The sequence below is a fragment of the Ranitomeya imitator genome, chromosome 5 (genome assembly GCF_032444005.1).
Source record: "Ranitomeya imitator isolate aRanImi1 chromosome 5, aRanImi1.pri, whole genome shotgun sequence".
NCBI lineage: Eukaryota > Metazoa > Chordata > Amphibia > Anura > Dendrobatidae > Ranitomeya > Ranitomeya imitator.
Genome location: NC_091286.1, coordinates 245,606,802 through 245,623,517, shown reverse-complemented (window position 1 = coordinate 245,623,517; position 16,716 = coordinate 245,606,802). Strand labels below are relative to the sequence as shown.

Below are 16,716 nucleotides of genomic sequence, written 5' to 3'. Positions count from 1 at the left end.
GCTCCTTTTTCCTTTTATTTCTTCCTTTCCTTGGCTCCTGTTATTCGAAGCTAGCACATTTCAGCTACTAGATACTATACAAGATGGCCACGACTGCTAGACTACAAAAACATGGCCATTGGTATGCGCTGTGCTTCCCTGTGAGGCTCTGTCCCCTATTGCCTTCTAATTGGAAGTGCATATGCCTGTGAGGTCATTGGGAGTTTTCTCCCCGACATGTGCCCATCCAGAAATGCCGACACTTGTGGTGCTTACATTTGCTCATACGCTGGCTGCCATACATTAGTTACTATAAATGACATGCCCTGCAGTACACTCCCCTTGAGAACGCAAACACGAAACGCGCGTTGGGGATCTCCCCCACGATTTTGCACAAGCACTTTACTATAAGCAGTTTAAATACAATGGGTGCTGAAACGTATACTTGTGTTTACATTATGTTAGGACACATTGGTAATTAGACAGTGACTAAGTGAGCTATTATGTGATACATCCCGATCTGTTCACTTGCCCTCTTGACCGGTTTGTGTTACACTACTTATTAGTACTAGTTATTGTTAAGCCATTTTTTTTTATTATTATTATTATTATTATTATAATTATTATAATTATTATTATGTCCTGCTAATCCTTGTGGGATTTTTTTTTTAATCTTTTGTCCTCCATTTTACATTGCATAAATATTTGCATAATTGTGTGTTTTGTTCATTAATAAAATCTGATATTTTATTCACACACCTTGAAGTTAGTACTCCATTTTGGTGCTTTATGTGGGAGTTACTTTGTGTTACATCCTTTATTATTTCTGTATGGGGGGGGGGGGGAATCATGTTTCCTTGACAACATGTAGCCAGCCAGATTATTTTGTACATGTCCTGTAAATTTCATAATTGTCTTTTTACGTCATACATGAGCATTGCAGGTGATTAGCCAAGGTCATAGACAACATCTAAAGTAGCTCAATGGGGCAGGGAAATGCATAGTTCCCTGATACCAAACATGAAATTTCCCCTTGGTCCGGTCATGAAAGTCTGTATATATAATGCGTGTTCACGTTATACACACACACCCCAATTACATACTCATACAAAGAAAATTTATAAAGGACTACAAATTCAATGATTTTATGTCCTATTACTTTTAACAAAGTAATTTTCCTACATTATATATACATCAAGAGTAATGTAAAAATAAGGTAAAGTCTTTGTAGGTGTAACAAAGGCCTAATGTTTAGGAAAGCGTAGAGCTCCATACTCTTTAGATGTGGTTTGTGTGCAAACAAAGTGAAAAGTGAAAGAGACAAAGAAACCCAGCCTTTATTGACTCAGCGGCACAAATATACCGCGACGTCTGTTATAACCGATCAAACACTAAAAGGAAACAAAGATGGGACCTTTCTCAGCCATGTTAGAGAATGCAGCAAAGGCATGACCTGCAATAGCCAAGATATTAACGATTATTTGTTCAAATCTAACCAGCAGATCAAGGCCTAACAAGTGGTGGGAGCACAAAAGTCCTATAATAATAGCGCACATATTTATTACACTCTACATGAACCATCCTGACAGCAGTTCAAAGACTATTGCATATATAGGCCACTAAAAATAGGGTGAAAAAGAAAAGAGGGGAACACACTACGACTGTTCATTTATTCTATCTCCTACTGTCCGTTTATGTTCCAAGTAACAAGAAAGTACCTCTTCTCTGAGCAACAATTGTGTGAGTTAATCAACTAGAACGGTGTAGGGAGAAGCCGGCCATGGGTCGCGCTAGGCTAGTCTCCTCTCTGGCTATGCTCCTGGCTGGAGAGCTTCAGAAAAAAAAGCCTTACCGGCTGCAATTGTGCAGTCGGGCTCTAATCCATGCTGCCTGTGATTTCAGCAGCAGAAATCAGGATCAAGATATCAATATTCTCAAAACAAATTCTCGGCATTTTTTGTTGAATTATGCTTTTTAGCATAGTAGACTACACTATTGCGTTCACAAAAAAGACTAACACTGTTGGAAAGGTCAAAATGTATCCAATACTTCATTTTTATCAAATCCGTCTGCCCTATTTAAAGGGAGGGGAAGGTTGCCCTAATAACATAGTGGACCTAGTAATCACCCTATAATGGCTAACATGAGATCATTTTTTTGGTTTTTACTGTGGCTATGCAAATATTTTATGCAGGCAATGGAAGAACACATGGTTATACTACAGCTCCTTGAACTTCCGGCCAGTTGCAGGAATGCCCTGACCTAAAGAAAGGGTACAGTAACCCCGGGCATAACTTCACCCGAAATGCCTTAGTGGATAACCTCATCAAGCTGCCCACTGTCTGACCAATTAAGAAGTGTGTGGCCCAACACAAAGACTGTGTCCTCTGAGGGAGGAGTTGTGGCTAATAACTCTGCCATGGCCTCTGATCCGAATGAGTAGTGGCTCAATTAACAAGCTTTCCGTAGCCCAAGACAGCAAGGAAAGCCAGCGTCCCATACTGAGAGACAGTGTGCATCTAAGGGTAGGCTCACAAGACTGTTTTCTCCAGATCCAAGAAAAATGGTTGGATTATTCTGATCAGACGTGGAGAGGAGGAAAAAAAAAAATCTGCACCTTCTCAGTCGGACTCCGACTTCTATTGCTGATTTTAGTCTTACACGTTTCTGACTTTTTCTCTGGACCACATGGTTCAAGGAAATAATAAACGGACATGTGCACAACTACTTAGAATATCAGATATAAGTGCTATCTGTGAATTCCACGGATAGCACTCATCAGAAATAAATCACTTGTGTGCACGAGCCCTAAAAAGGTTATGCTCTGCATTGATGAGCTGTGTTTGTTGCCAGAAACCGAAGACTTGTTGAATTGAGTTAGGTGCACCCGTTTTAGTCAATCACTGTGCTAACCTTGTCCTGGGAGTAGTGTCAAGGGCCACATGCTTAAAGGAGGGAATGAGGAAGGGAAGACATCATGGTTTTAATAGTAAAGTTGATTGCAAGAGGAGGCTGAAAGGGAGTATAGGAAGAGAACAGTAGAAGAAGCCCGTGGAGTCAGCCCTAAGGCACAGGACCAATGGTCTGTTTAGGAGAACAAGATACATTAGCACCGCGTTTGACAACTAAGCATTTGTAATACTCTTCCAAACGCATCAACTGACTGACATGCGGCTATACCGCTTTCTACAAGCACACGGTGTGCCCGATTCGGAGAGTGGGTATGTTAACCACATCATAGTAACATAGTAACATAGTTAGTAAGGCCGAAAAAAGACATTTGTCCATCCAGTTCAGCCTATATTCCATCATAATAAGTACCCAGATCTACGTCCTTCTACAGAACCTAATAATTGTATGATACAATATTGTTCTGCTCCAGGAAGACATCCAGGCCTCTCTTGAACCCCTCGACTGAGTTCGCCATCACCACCTCCTCAGTCAAGCAATTCCAGATTCTCACTGCCCTAACAGTAAAGAATCCTCTTCTATGTTGGTGGAAAAACCTTCTCTCCTCCAGACGCAAAGAATGCCCCCTTGTGCCCGTCACCTTCCTTGGTATAAACAGATCCTCAGCGAGATATTTGTATTGTCCCCTTATATACTTATACATGGTTATTAGATCGCCCCTCAGTCGTCTTTTTTCTAGACTAAATAATCCTAATTTCGCTAATCTATCTGGGTATTGTAGTTCTCCCATCCCCTTTATTAATTTTGTTGCCCTCCTTTGTACTCTCTCTAGTTCCATTATATCCTTCCTGAGCACCGGTGCCCAAAACTGGACACAGTACTCCATGTGCGGTCTAACTAGGGATTTGTACAGAGGCAGTATAATGCTCTCATCATGTGTATCCAGACCTCTTTTAATGCACCCCATGATCCTGTTTGCCTTGGCAGCTGCTGCCTGGCACTGGCTGCTCCAGGTAAGTTTATCATTAACTAGGATCCCCAAGTCCTTCTCCCTGTCAGATTTACCCAGTGGTTTCCCGTTCAGTGTGTAATGGTGATATTGATTCCCTCTTCCCATGTGTATAACCTTACATTTATCATTGTTAAACCTCATCTGCCACCTTTCAGCCCAAGTTTCCAACTTATCCAGATCCATCTGTAGCAGAATACTATCTTCTCTTGTATTAACTGCTTTACATAGTTTTGTATCATCTGCAAATATCGATATTTTACTGTGTAAACCTTCTACCAGATCATTAATGAATATGTTGAAGAGAACAGGTCCCAATACTGACCCCTGCGGTACCCCACTGGTCACAGCGACCCAGTTAGAGACTATACCATTTATAACCACCCTCTGCTTTCTATCACTAAGCCAGTTACTAACCCATTTACACACATTTTCAGCCTATTTCCCAACTCCGTGCTGTATAAACATGAATACTTATTGGATGAAGCAGATCAGGTGATGTGTTTGTGTAATGAGGGAAGGTGAGGTCTAAGGATATAACACCCTTTACCAGCATTATCAAAATAGCTATGATACTGGGATGGAATCACAGAACCATCAAAAGTTTTACCGCAAAAAGTCAACAGGGTTGCAAAAATCGTGTTAAGAAATAAAAATAATAAAAAAAAGACGCAAATTAACTATCAAAAATTTGAGAAGAATCAAACGTGAAGCAGCCAGGAACCCACAGTCCTCCAGTGTTGTCATGTTCCAGAACTGCAACCTCCCTGAAGTGCCCAGAAGTACAAGGTGTTCAGTGCTCATAGATATGGCCAAGGTACGAAAGACAGAAACCCGACCACCACTGAACAAGACACAGAAGACTGGGTCAAGAAATATCCATAGAACGATTCTTCAAAGGTTTTATGGACTTATGAGAGGAGAGCGCCTTTTGATGGACAGGTTGGATGGGCCAATGGATCAGTAACGGGCACTGAACTCCACTCTGATGATTACCAAGCACCTAGCCCCTTTTATTCAGGATAGATATAGGGTTCCTGTCAGCCCTCTCCCCATGCCAAGATGTCAGACAATATGTGGGACAACCAGCTCCCCCACAGCACTAGCAAAAATGAAAGGAGATTCCCCATTGAACCCTAGAAAAGATCTTAAGCCAATAAATACTGTCTCCCGAGTTATCCTACATGAAACCTTGTTATTTGTGGTATGCAATATCTCGCCCAGAAATAACAGATTTTGTAGTGTGCCAGCAAAGAAATCCTGAATTAAATGCTAGTCTGCCCTTCCGAACAGACCCCATGAGCCAGCGTCAGTGAGACATTGCTGTCCTTTCTGTGTAGGCCTTCTTCACACTAAGGCTATTGTGCGGCTTAGCTGACAATGAGAAAAAGACCACAATGGAACAAAACAGCGAATTCCACTTTGGTGACTGAGGTAGGGTGTACCCAAATTCCACCATGTCTATGGAATGTATTGGAAGTGCTAGGTTAAAAGAAATAATAACTGCACCACTAAATAGTGCACGCAACGCTAAAACTACAAGACGACCTTTGTCTCTTTCTATGACCGCCGAGAACCGCCAGGGACTATTACACGGGAGCTTTGTGCTGCAGCCAGTCTCACAACCACACACAGGTTGGTGAGGAAGAGGAGGAGCAACATGGCTGAAAACGGTCACTGGTAACAGGAGACAAATGTCAAATAAAAGAGACAAACATATAGGGATATTCCATTTGTGCATTTTCTGTGCTTAATGTTCATTTAAAGACTATTCGTTGTTTTATTTTTTACATTTGCGTTGATAAATAGTACATGTGAAAATAAGAAACATTGTCATTGGCGATAAGCGAATGTGCTTGGATAAGGTGTTATCAAAATATGCTGGTGTGCTCGAATAAGGTTCAAGTTCACGTGGCTGTTTGACAGCAGCAGCACATCGTGAGATTCCCTAACAAACAGGCTATCCGCGCACGTGTTGGGGCTGTCCAACAGCCGCGCGACAGGCAGTCGCGGGGGCTCGAACATTATTCGGGCACACCAAAGATGCCCTTTTCAGACACCCTCATCAGAGCACGTTGGCTTATTACTAATTGTAAGATATCTTATCCAAGACTTCTGTCTCTTTCTTCCCTAGGACTTATTCATAACCAGACTCTAAATGCTCAATTCACAAAGTAAAATCTGTATTCAATGAAGACAGATTATTACAGTTTATCAGTAGCACACAGTGGAGGGAGGGGGGATGGAGAGGTCAGGGCTAGAAGCAGAGCTCAGCATAGAACCCTAGCAGTAGTGAGGGCCATCTCCGACCTTCACTGTATACAGATTTTACCTGGGAACTGACAATAGTGAAAATGAATGAGCAGTCCTGTGGGAGAAAGAAGCTTATTTCTCCAATATGATACATTCCAAAAGTTTCTCACTTTCATGTGTAGCATTCAAAGAGTTAAAGTGCCATCCATGTGCTGTCCCAATATAACACTGTAAAGGATAGGAGAAACATTGTAGTGTATTCACTTATCCATCCATTAAAAACTCTGATGGTAAAAATGTAGCCGTCACCCTGCTGCAACAACCATGATTAGTGTAAGCACCATTAGTGGGCTTTATACCATATAGATCCTACTTTCAATAGTGACAGCTTTATGCAGAAGATTTGCAGAAAGGGGCTTTATTTTTAAGCTTAACCCCTTAGTGACCGAGCCAAATTTTTGAAATCTGACCAGTGTCACTTTATGTGGTAATAACTCTGCAACGCTTCAACAAATCCCAGTGATTTTGAGAATGTTTTTTCGTGACACATTATACTTTATGATAATGGTAAATTTAGTTCAACATTTTTTGTGTTTATTTATAAAAAATATAAAAAATTTGAGAAAAATGTTAAAAAATTAGCAATTTTCCAAATTTGAATGATTATCCCTTTAATCCAGATAGTCATACCACAGCAAACCATTAATAAATAACATTTCCCTCATGTCTGCTTTACATCAGCACCATTTGTAAAATGTTATTTTATTTTGTTAGCATTTTAGGAGGTTTAAAAATGTAGCAGCAATTTTTCATTTTTTCAAAGAAATTTACCACATTTATTTTTTTAGGGACTTATCCATGTTTGAAGTGACTTTAGGGGTCCCATATATTGGGAAACCCCCAAACGTGATACCATTTTAAAAACAGCACCCCTAAACATATTGAAAACTGCTGTCAGGTAGTTTATTAACCCTTCAGGTGCTTTACAGGAATTAATGCAAAGTGGCATGACAGAAATAAAAATGTGTATTTTTACCACCTAAATGTTGCTAACTTCTAAACAGATTACTACAGCCGTCAGACTCTAAGGCCGCTATTTGGTCATGAATTGCCATCGCAAACATCAGGACAACAAAATCATGATCTGAGGGCACCAATTGGGATAAAGAAGAAGCCCCCACACTCTGTTAACCATTTATAATGATGTAGTCACTATTGACAGCAGCATCTAAGGGGTTAAACAGATTTAGAAGGTGCAAATACTGATCGTGGCTGATACAGCAAGTTGTCAGCTATAGTGTACAACCGACAGATGCTGGATTGTCATCTGTATGGGGAGGCTATTCTCTTATATCTCAGGTCAGTTAAAAGACGTATTGGCGGTCATTAAGGGGTTAATGCTCCCCCTGGATGCAATTATTGGGTGCAAGAGGTTCACATGGCAATCGAAAGCCAAATATTGGCCTTGAGGGAAGTGTCAATGTATAACCGACAGATCCAATATCCTAAAGCACAAATGTTGCAGGATTTCAGAACAGTGATCAAGCAAGTTAACACACATGCACATATACATACATATATATATATATATATATATATATATATATATATATATATACATACATACATACATACATACATACATACATACATACATACATACATACATATATATATATATATATATATATACCAGGCAAATTCAGATCCCTGTGCTAGATGGTTATATTCTTTAAATACAAAGTGGCTGAAATAAAATGAGAAAAGGAAAAGAAAAAAAAAAAAAAACATCTTGTCTCTAGTAGTATGTGCAATTAGTAAATATATTTTCTAAAAACCGTGCAGAAGGCAGCCATTTCCTTAGGGTGTGCGACAAATGGTCTTGAACCGCGAGCAGCGCTGAGTCCAATGTCAGCTTGCATATGCATCAGTTGCTCAGACGTGCCTAACTAAAATGCAGCCATGCACGGCGGTCTTGGATGCATTAAAATATTCATTTTAGAAATGTAAACACGACACATGCAGCGGCGGGGGGAGAGAACACCCTAGGAAGTCTTCAGGTCATTAATAGCCCATTGTCCGCATGTAATCAGATTGCACAATTGGCTCCTTCCAGGTGGATGAACGGCATAGAGCACTTGAAAGGATTTAGGAATATAGGTCAGTGACAGTCTCGCCGACAGGCTCTCGGCTCTTTCTTTCTCATCAGGTTATGAAACACTCTTGCACTGCCAGCTAGAAATGACATTTCAATACATCCTGCAGAAAGCTGGAGAGATCACAGGTAGAGTCCATTACCGGCGATGTGTGACACGGAAAGACACTGAGCAGCACATTCTCCTCCAATGCTAATTTCCCAGAACAGGGAGGATGGCATAACGCCAAGCTTGGGTGGCACCCATCATCACAGGCAGCACAGAATCCTCTCCTGCTCCTTATAGTACATTACTGGTCAGCTGAAGGAATATCTCCAAAAGTAGCTTTTAAAGGCATACCTGATGTGCCATAAATGTCTGATCGAGGACATGCTCCTCTCTGGGAGCCACAGCTAGGATAGCATGGGGGCCACAAATTAAGGGTGGCTCTTTCCTCTCACTTCTAGCACAGTTCGAGAAGCCATGGCTTGTGGAAACATGGCTATGCATGGTAGCCAAACACTCATTCGGCTGCAAGGACATGCATTTCCAAAAATGAAAAAGACATGTGGTTGTTGGTTTCCTTGGGCAGCACTCAGGTATGGTGAAATGCAGACATCGCCCGGGCTGGTGACCCCGAGTACACCGGACTGTACTGGGTATTCCTGCTGGACGCCCTGTGAGCAGTGGATAGCATGGCTTTCTCAGGAGTCATTTTACTCACACTGACAGATGAACAATATAGCAACAAGGAACTCAAAAAATCCGGGGAGCAAACAACAGCATCTGCCGGCTCAGACCAACACATCCTGCGTGGCATCCACAAAGCATGGCAGGCATGGCATGCTTACTGCAGTACATCACCATCGCTCCTCCCTGTTACATGTGGTGAATAGAATATGCAATGTAATATTTCTGGCTGCTCCAAACCAGCAGCATAACTGACCCTTATTCTTTTCCCCCACAGACACCACATCAGATCATTATTTTTCCCTTAAATTGCCTTTTGAAATATTACATGGGAAAAATAAGGACATCTGAGTCCTACGTCGGGCAGTGAGTGAAGGGAACATGACACACGACATTGCTATCCTAGTAGAAGTGACAATCTGCCTGCAGGTCCAGGAGGAAAATAATAAACATCTAAAAAATGTCACTTTAAAGCCCATAAAAATCCTGCCTGCGTTAGCTGAAATTCTTACCCTCAATGGACCATGGAACAATGTCAACTACTGGAGATGGAGGGCGGAAAAAATAAGATACATACAATGGTTATTTCTAATACCTAGCCTCCATTTCTCCACCATGTGGCAACGGCATCGTCACGGTGTGACAAACAGGTTAATACAGTGAGGAGTCAAGGATGCTAACAGGTAGGATGTGGTTCTCAGGCCTCCCGTCCAATGGACCAGGCCCTGGGTTGCGATTTACACCCATTTATCACTAGCCTTTCAGTCAGGTGCAGGACGCTGCTGTACAGGTGTCGCTTCTCCTGAAGCTCAGAAAACAGGAGGCGAACACTTCCAGGACCATTATTTTTAATGCAGTACTTAAAGGGGTATTCTCATCTTCAAGATCCTATCCCAATATGTAGTAGTTGTAATATCAGTAATATTAGCAAATGCCTCCAATTAGAAATGTATTCTAGTTCTTCTGATTCTCTGCATCTTCCTTAGGTAGCCATAGTTCCGACCACTCATATAATGACAAGTTAGGTGGTTGTAACCATGGATACCCAAGCTACTGCAACACCTGCATATGAGGAGAAACACAGCGAATCAGAAGAACTATACTACATATCCAATTGGAGGTATTTGCTACTATTATTACACCTCTTGGAGATAGGAATACCCCTTTAAGCATTATATGCAAAAAAAGAGTGCGGAGCACCAGAAGCTCAGAGAGCACTAAAACTAGAATCAGAATTACTATAATAATAAGGGGAGCACTCTTCCCGTCCTCCTCATGAGTGATCGATGGCTACTTTGGATGCTAGAGGGGCCAGAGACAGTGTGGGGAGGTGGGGGGATCCCTCCCCTAATAACCTAATTGATAAATGTAGATCTTCTGAGCTCTGCTGCCTGAAGAGCCTGCATGTTACTGCCCCTTTGCCCAAATTCCTGCTCCCAGCTCATTCTGCGCCTGCCTTGATCATTCTCCCTTTGCTCCAGAATACAAGTCCTTGAGAATAAAACCATAACCTTCAATTACAGACAGAGCTTAAAAGCAATGCCAGAAATCTGACGCTACAAATGTGACACTGGTAATTCCCCACAAGGCACAGAATTGGAAGAAAATCCTTTGCATATTATTTAAAAGCGGAGCTGGAAAACAAAACGGCCTGTCACCTATACGCCCGACCCTAGTAATGTAATATTACCCCTCCGCTGTACAGATTGATTAAAGAGAGGGGGATGGGCTGCACGGCCTATTTCAATCCTTAATGCTGCTCTGTCTTCTGCGCGTGAATCCGAACCTTGATTTCAGTGAGAAGTATGTGACAATATGGGGTAAGCTAGCTCGGAAACATGTTGTGCCCAACTTAGTATTGGAAGGTCCCTTTAACCACAATATGGCCGATAACATGCAGCACATCTACATGCAGCCTGCACTCACCGAGCAATGCAATCTGGCACAGATTATCTCAGGACCCACCTCTATGTCACAGCTGTATTCCGTTTTATCCAACAACATCACTTTGCATGGCACAGTTTTCACTTTTTTAGGGGCTTTTGATGGAATATCCTTCTTGATCTCAGCTGGAAGCTTCTGCTTTATTTCTTTTTCATCTTCATGCTGGTCGTCTTTTTCATCGACTTCTTGTGTTTCTACCTCTTTGTTCTCCTCTATAGAAACCTTTAAGTAAAAGAAAGACAAATTAAGATGGTGGTGCTAAAAACAGAACCAAGTGCATGGAAGTTAATTATGAACATTCAATCTCAGGGTACGCTCCAAAAACCACGTGAAAATCTGCTAAATGCTTGAAAGAATGATCTTCTGCATCTCTTTGTAAAAGCGACTTGCTGTTCATGGTCAGGGATTTTTTTAAAAAAAAGTGACCTGACCATCTTCAGGTGTTCCTCAGTCTGAAAACGACTTCTACTGTAACATCGACGGCAACGGGACAAAAGGCCGCAAGTTATCCAGTCGCCCTTTTGACTCTTACCAGTGTTTAACTTTGAAAAACCTCTAGGGGTTAAAGCACTGTTAGATTGGAATTAAAAGAACACACGGAAAACGCCGAAAAAAGAAAAATGCTTAAAAAGACGCTTATTACAAGGTATGTCAACAGTTTGAGCCTCTGGCGATTCTGAATGGACCAGGATACTTTCTTGACCGACGCACAATTTGCAGCCCCCCATACGGTCCCTAAACTATTTGAAACATTTGTGTTTGCACAAAAAATCTCTGATGGCACCAAATTCACTACAGAGAACAAAAAAAAAATATCTCACTCTATTTACCTGAATGCATTTTCAATATTCTCCTAGGATCAACCTGATCTTCATCAGACCTGGCAACACTTTTCTTAGATACTTTAACTGAACCATGAAACTTCCTGTCTAATGGACATAACCATCGTAAAGGCAATCAGCAGAACCCACTCTCATAAGTCTATATGGGCATTTAGGTTCTAAAACATTGAATAAAATGAAACTTCAATATCTGTGATCCCATGTCTTATTCCAGAGATAGACACTTTTTTAAATGCTAATGAGCTGTTAAGATACATGGGCGGTACATGGATTTCCTTAAAAATCTGCCTCCAGAGCTTATTTTAAATGAAAGGAGATGTCACCATTGTGACCTATGTAATGATTGACAGTCTGTTCTCCTGATCTGCATGCCTCACACTGGTATATATCACTTTACATAAAAAATAAGCTTTAGGGGCAGATTCTCATGCAGATCTATGTCCACGACCCATAGAGCTTAACAGCTCATTTACATACTAAGAAAAGCATGGACTTCTCTAGAAAAAGACATCAGATCGCAGATATCAAGATATTATTTTATACAACTTTTTATCTGCATGCACATGTAGACAGCTTAAGAGGGTTGAGCCTACCGACAGCTTCCCTTTAAGCAGTCTTTGTAACCTCCGACTGATTGTTTTGACAAGCATCTTTGTGCAGAAAGAACAAAACGCATTTTTTAAAAAAAGGTATTCCGGCTACAATTATCGACAGGATATGAGACAGTTTCTAGATCTGTGGGGGCCCACAAAAGAGGTCCTCATTGCTCGTTAGAGAGGGGCAGTTTTCTCCCTTTCTGAATGGAGTGACCGTGCATATGCCCAACCACCGTTCACTCTATAGGAGTGCAAGAGAAAGCACATTACAGCGCTCTCCTTTCTCTGGCAGGCCTATTGAAAAGTTAGGGATAACTCTTCTTGGGTGTCAGCTAATAAAACATAACCAATGCAACAATTGAATTCCCATCTGTTTCCTGGAATTGCAGCATAAGAAAATATTTTGGAAACCAGACAAAACATGTCCTTTTACTTGGGCTCATTTCATGTAGACCTTTATACTTTCTGTCATAAACAGAATGGATTATTCGACCCACAGAACAAGCCAGGGGATGCATACCTGTATGTCCGTATGGTCAGCATCAGCTTTCTTCTCCGGACTCTCGGCCTCAGTCTCCACAGGCTGGCCTTCTGCAGGAATCTCATCTTTATTATTTACTTCGCCATCTTTTTCCTGGTTTCCCTCAGGTGACCCATCAATTTTGTCAGTGGTCTCCTCTTTAGGCTCTGGTTGACTAAGGGATCTTTGTTTCTTGAGCCATGGAGGCAGGAAGCGGGAAATCCCTTTGCTTTCATGTGCCTCCTTTTTCGGTTTCCCAGGACTTTTCTGTCCAGGACTGGTTGGGGAAGATGGTGATTCAATAGCGTTCACTTGCTCTGGTTCCACGGGGTTTGGACTACCAGGGTTTTCAGTAACTTCGGTGTTTTCAGCTTTCTGATGATCCGGTTCATTTGAAGTCTCTGTCTGCTCATTCTGTATCTCAGACTGTTCGGAACCATTTACTTCAATACCTGTATCTGATTCGGTTGTCATGGTCTCCGTTTTGGCTGAAACGAGATTGAAGATGGTTGCTTAATCTCAAGAGACAAACATGAATGCTATTGAAATATTGTGAGTTCACAATCTGAGAACATTTGGAAGCGCCATATTCTTGAAATCCCCCTATACAGCACACTGGCAGAACCCCCTGGAGGGTCTTCCCAATGTTTACCGAGATGGCTGAAGGCCACTGCGTTCTCTAGTGTTGTGCCCTAGTTTACACAACATCTCCAGGTGAGCACTGCCGATTTTCTCTAACCTCACTCAACTGCCTCTCATTTACTAGCACTACTTTTTCTCCTTCTAAGGATCTTCCACTATTCACCGCTATTGAAACATCTAAAGCTGTAGCACACTTGTGAGCTTGAGCTAACGGCGATCATCTATTTAGGAGATGGAAGGTGGTTCTCTAAACAGAGCGTGGTCTCCAGATATAAGTACCAAGTACGTATGCAAAAATGGAATGGAGGAAGGAAGGATCTACAGAAGATGAAGAATAAGAAGGAAGCTGGGAGTCGCACAGTGACGCCAACACCCTCTATCCCTGATCACTACTATATATGACATAACCTAAAGGGTTATTTGAAGAACTTCAGTCTCTTGCGAGTTAAAGCATATGTCTACGAAAATGATGTCCTCAGTTTCTGTGAGGACTGCCCACTCTTGCGATAGGCATGAAAAGCTCACATCATCATGTGACCACTGGCTGGATTCACTTTTGGCACACTTCTCACTTCATAAAAACACTCATTAAATGTTACACCCTGGGAGAGGGCACACACATCAGAAAGCATCAGGCTGAAGTCCTCGGTACACTTCCTAGACCAGCACTTGGGTTATTGAGGGTCACCCCTGTAGCTAACTCAAGCAAGAATATCATTTTACCACCAGGATACAACTGCTTGCACTGCTATAACCACAAAAACCATCAGTCGCCAGCAAGGCTAGTGGGGGACTGCAATGTTAAACACGGACAACATACGGATGGATGGCATCTGTGTGCTGCATGTGCTTTTCCAAACCACAGACTTGTATTCACCCTCGTCATCCGTGCTGTCAGAAGAAAACAGATACAACACGGACACATCTGGGTAATTTCGCAATGCATCTCTGGGAACGGAAGCTAGCGGCAGCCGCACACACATCGGGACAGCTTCGCTGGACGCCGGAGGGGGGAGTATATAACTTTTTTATTTTAATTTTTTTTTTTTTTTTTTTTTTTTAACAGGGATATGGTGCCCACACTGCTATATACTGCATGGCCTGTATTCTTTACTGCGTGGCCTGTGTCCTATACTGCGTGGCCTGCGTCCTATACTGCGTGGCCTGCGTCCTATACTGCGTGGCCTGCGTCCTATACTGCGTGGCCTGCGTCCTATACTGCGTGGCTGTGTTATATACTGCGTGGCTCCTATATACTATGTGGCCTGTGCTATATACTATGTGGCTGCTATATACATACATATTCTAGAATACCCGATGCGTTAGAATAGGGCCACCATCTAGTAATCTAATAATCCTTTAGCCCACTAGGCAAATGATGTTACATTTAATGCTTAGTACCATTCATATAGACCGGGAATAGTCCGACTTTGCATGTAGGTAGCAGAATGGATCCTGGACCTTCATATACTATGTTAAAAGCCTGAAAGCCCACAAGGGCCCTCTCCACCAGTCTGTCATCATTAGTATGTTTATTGTAATTTATTAGTATCATGTATATAACCCCTCATGTACAGCACCATGGGATTAACGTTGCTCTAAAAATACAATAATAATAATAATAATAAATAGACATATCGTTATAGATGCCATTCTACGTGGCGCTAATAGAATTAGCAGCATGCAGTGAACCCACACATGATGGCTCAGTGCTTAGCTCTGGGGTTCTGGGTTCAAGTCCCACCAGGGACAACATCAGCACGGCTTCCATGTGGGTATCCTCTGGGTGCTCTGGGGTCCCACATGCCAAAGACAAACTGATAGAAAACTTAAGGTACCGTCACACTCAGCGACGCTGCAGCGATATAGACAACGAGCCGATCGCTGGAGCGTCGCTGTTTAGGTCGCTGTAGAGATGTCAAACACAGCAGCTCCAGAACGATGCAGGAGCGATCCAGTGACGTAACAGCGACTCACTTATCGTTCTCGCTGGTTGTTAGCTCCATGTAAAACGTTGCTGGCGTTGTTGCTTTTGCTGTCAAACATGACGATACACGCCGACCTGGCGACAAAATAAAGTTCTGGACTTCTAGCTCCGACCAGCGATGGCACAGCGGGATCCAGATCGCTGCTGCGTGTCAAACACAACGAGATCGCTATCCAGGACGCTGCAACGTCACAGATTGTTGTCGTTCTCGTTGCAAAGTTGCTGAGTGTGACGGTACCTTTAGACTGAGTGCAATAAAACTCTGTAATAAAGGGTGTAAACAAATCCTTACTTCCGGTCTTCTACAACTGTGGCATGCGGACAACACAAATAAGCTAGTCTGCTTACACAGGAGAAATTATTTAATTATGCTTCTAATTTCAGTTCCTCAAAACCTCCAAAACTATTCTCTAGCAAAGCAGAAGTTAGACAGTGCAGGCACTTGGCAATTCAGGAGGATTTTAGATTTTCACTTGACAGTGACATTCTCTAGTCACTACTGTTCCTCCATAGCTGATCAGTTGGCTTTACCAACTCTTCGCCCAGATTGAGAGGTAAAACTTCACAACAGATAAGCAGACCATAAAAGAACTGTAATAAACGTTAAATATAGAAATGGGTACCAAAACACACGTTTAATGCATGGCTACTAGTAGAAGTTTTAAGTCTGCATATTAGAACGTAGATTATTGTGGGGCAGATTATCAATTGTCTAATTGTTTTTCGTTTTTGTTTTTTTGTTAATGTTGCCTCTCCATTGCAGATATTAGCAGTAAAAAGTATTTGGCATCTAATAAGTTAATTGTAGTCAAGTCCGTGTGGGCGTTATCAGCGTGTTTTCACTTGGAGCGTGTACTTTTTCTCCCTGTATGACACTGACCAATCATAAGAAGGCAGCAACACACAAGAAAAAGAAAAAAGTCCTCTCCATAGTTTATAAGTGAGTAAAATGAATAAACCTGCTTTTTATACCTCTCTAAGTTCCCAACTAGGTTTTGGACTCTAAAATAGCATTCAAAAATGCTTAAGATGTCCTAGGAGACCACATAAAGGGAGATTTAAGAATTGTTGAATGAAGAAAAAAAAAAACACTGTCTTTTGTGCCATGTAGCATATTTATGATGTGTATTAGACATTTAACTATTTCACTTACTTACACAACACTATTCATTTTCCACAACGCTATGGAGACATTGTCAAGCAAAAAGT

General features: G+C 41.8%; 1 protein-coding gene across 24 annotated transcripts in view; it reads right to left on the bottom strand.

Moving 5' to 3' along the window:
• EPB41L2 (erythrocyte membrane protein band 4.1 like 2) overlaps positions 1–16,716 on the bottom strand; it is a 224,698-nt gene that overhangs the window by 127,465 nt on the left and 80,517 nt on the right. For all 24 annotated transcript variants that reach the window (XM_069726031.1, XM_069726020.1, XM_069726029.1 and 21 more), the window contains 2 exons: positions 12,879–13,366; positions 10,942–11,142 (listed from right to left, as the gene is read on the bottom strand). In XM_069726031.1, the coding sequence (XP_069582132.1) occupies positions 10,942–11,142; positions 12,879–13,352 (675 nt within the window). In that variant the 5' untranslated portion in view covers positions 13,353–13,366. The remainder of the gene's footprint in view (positions 1–10,941; positions 11,143–12,878; positions 13,367–16,716) is intronic.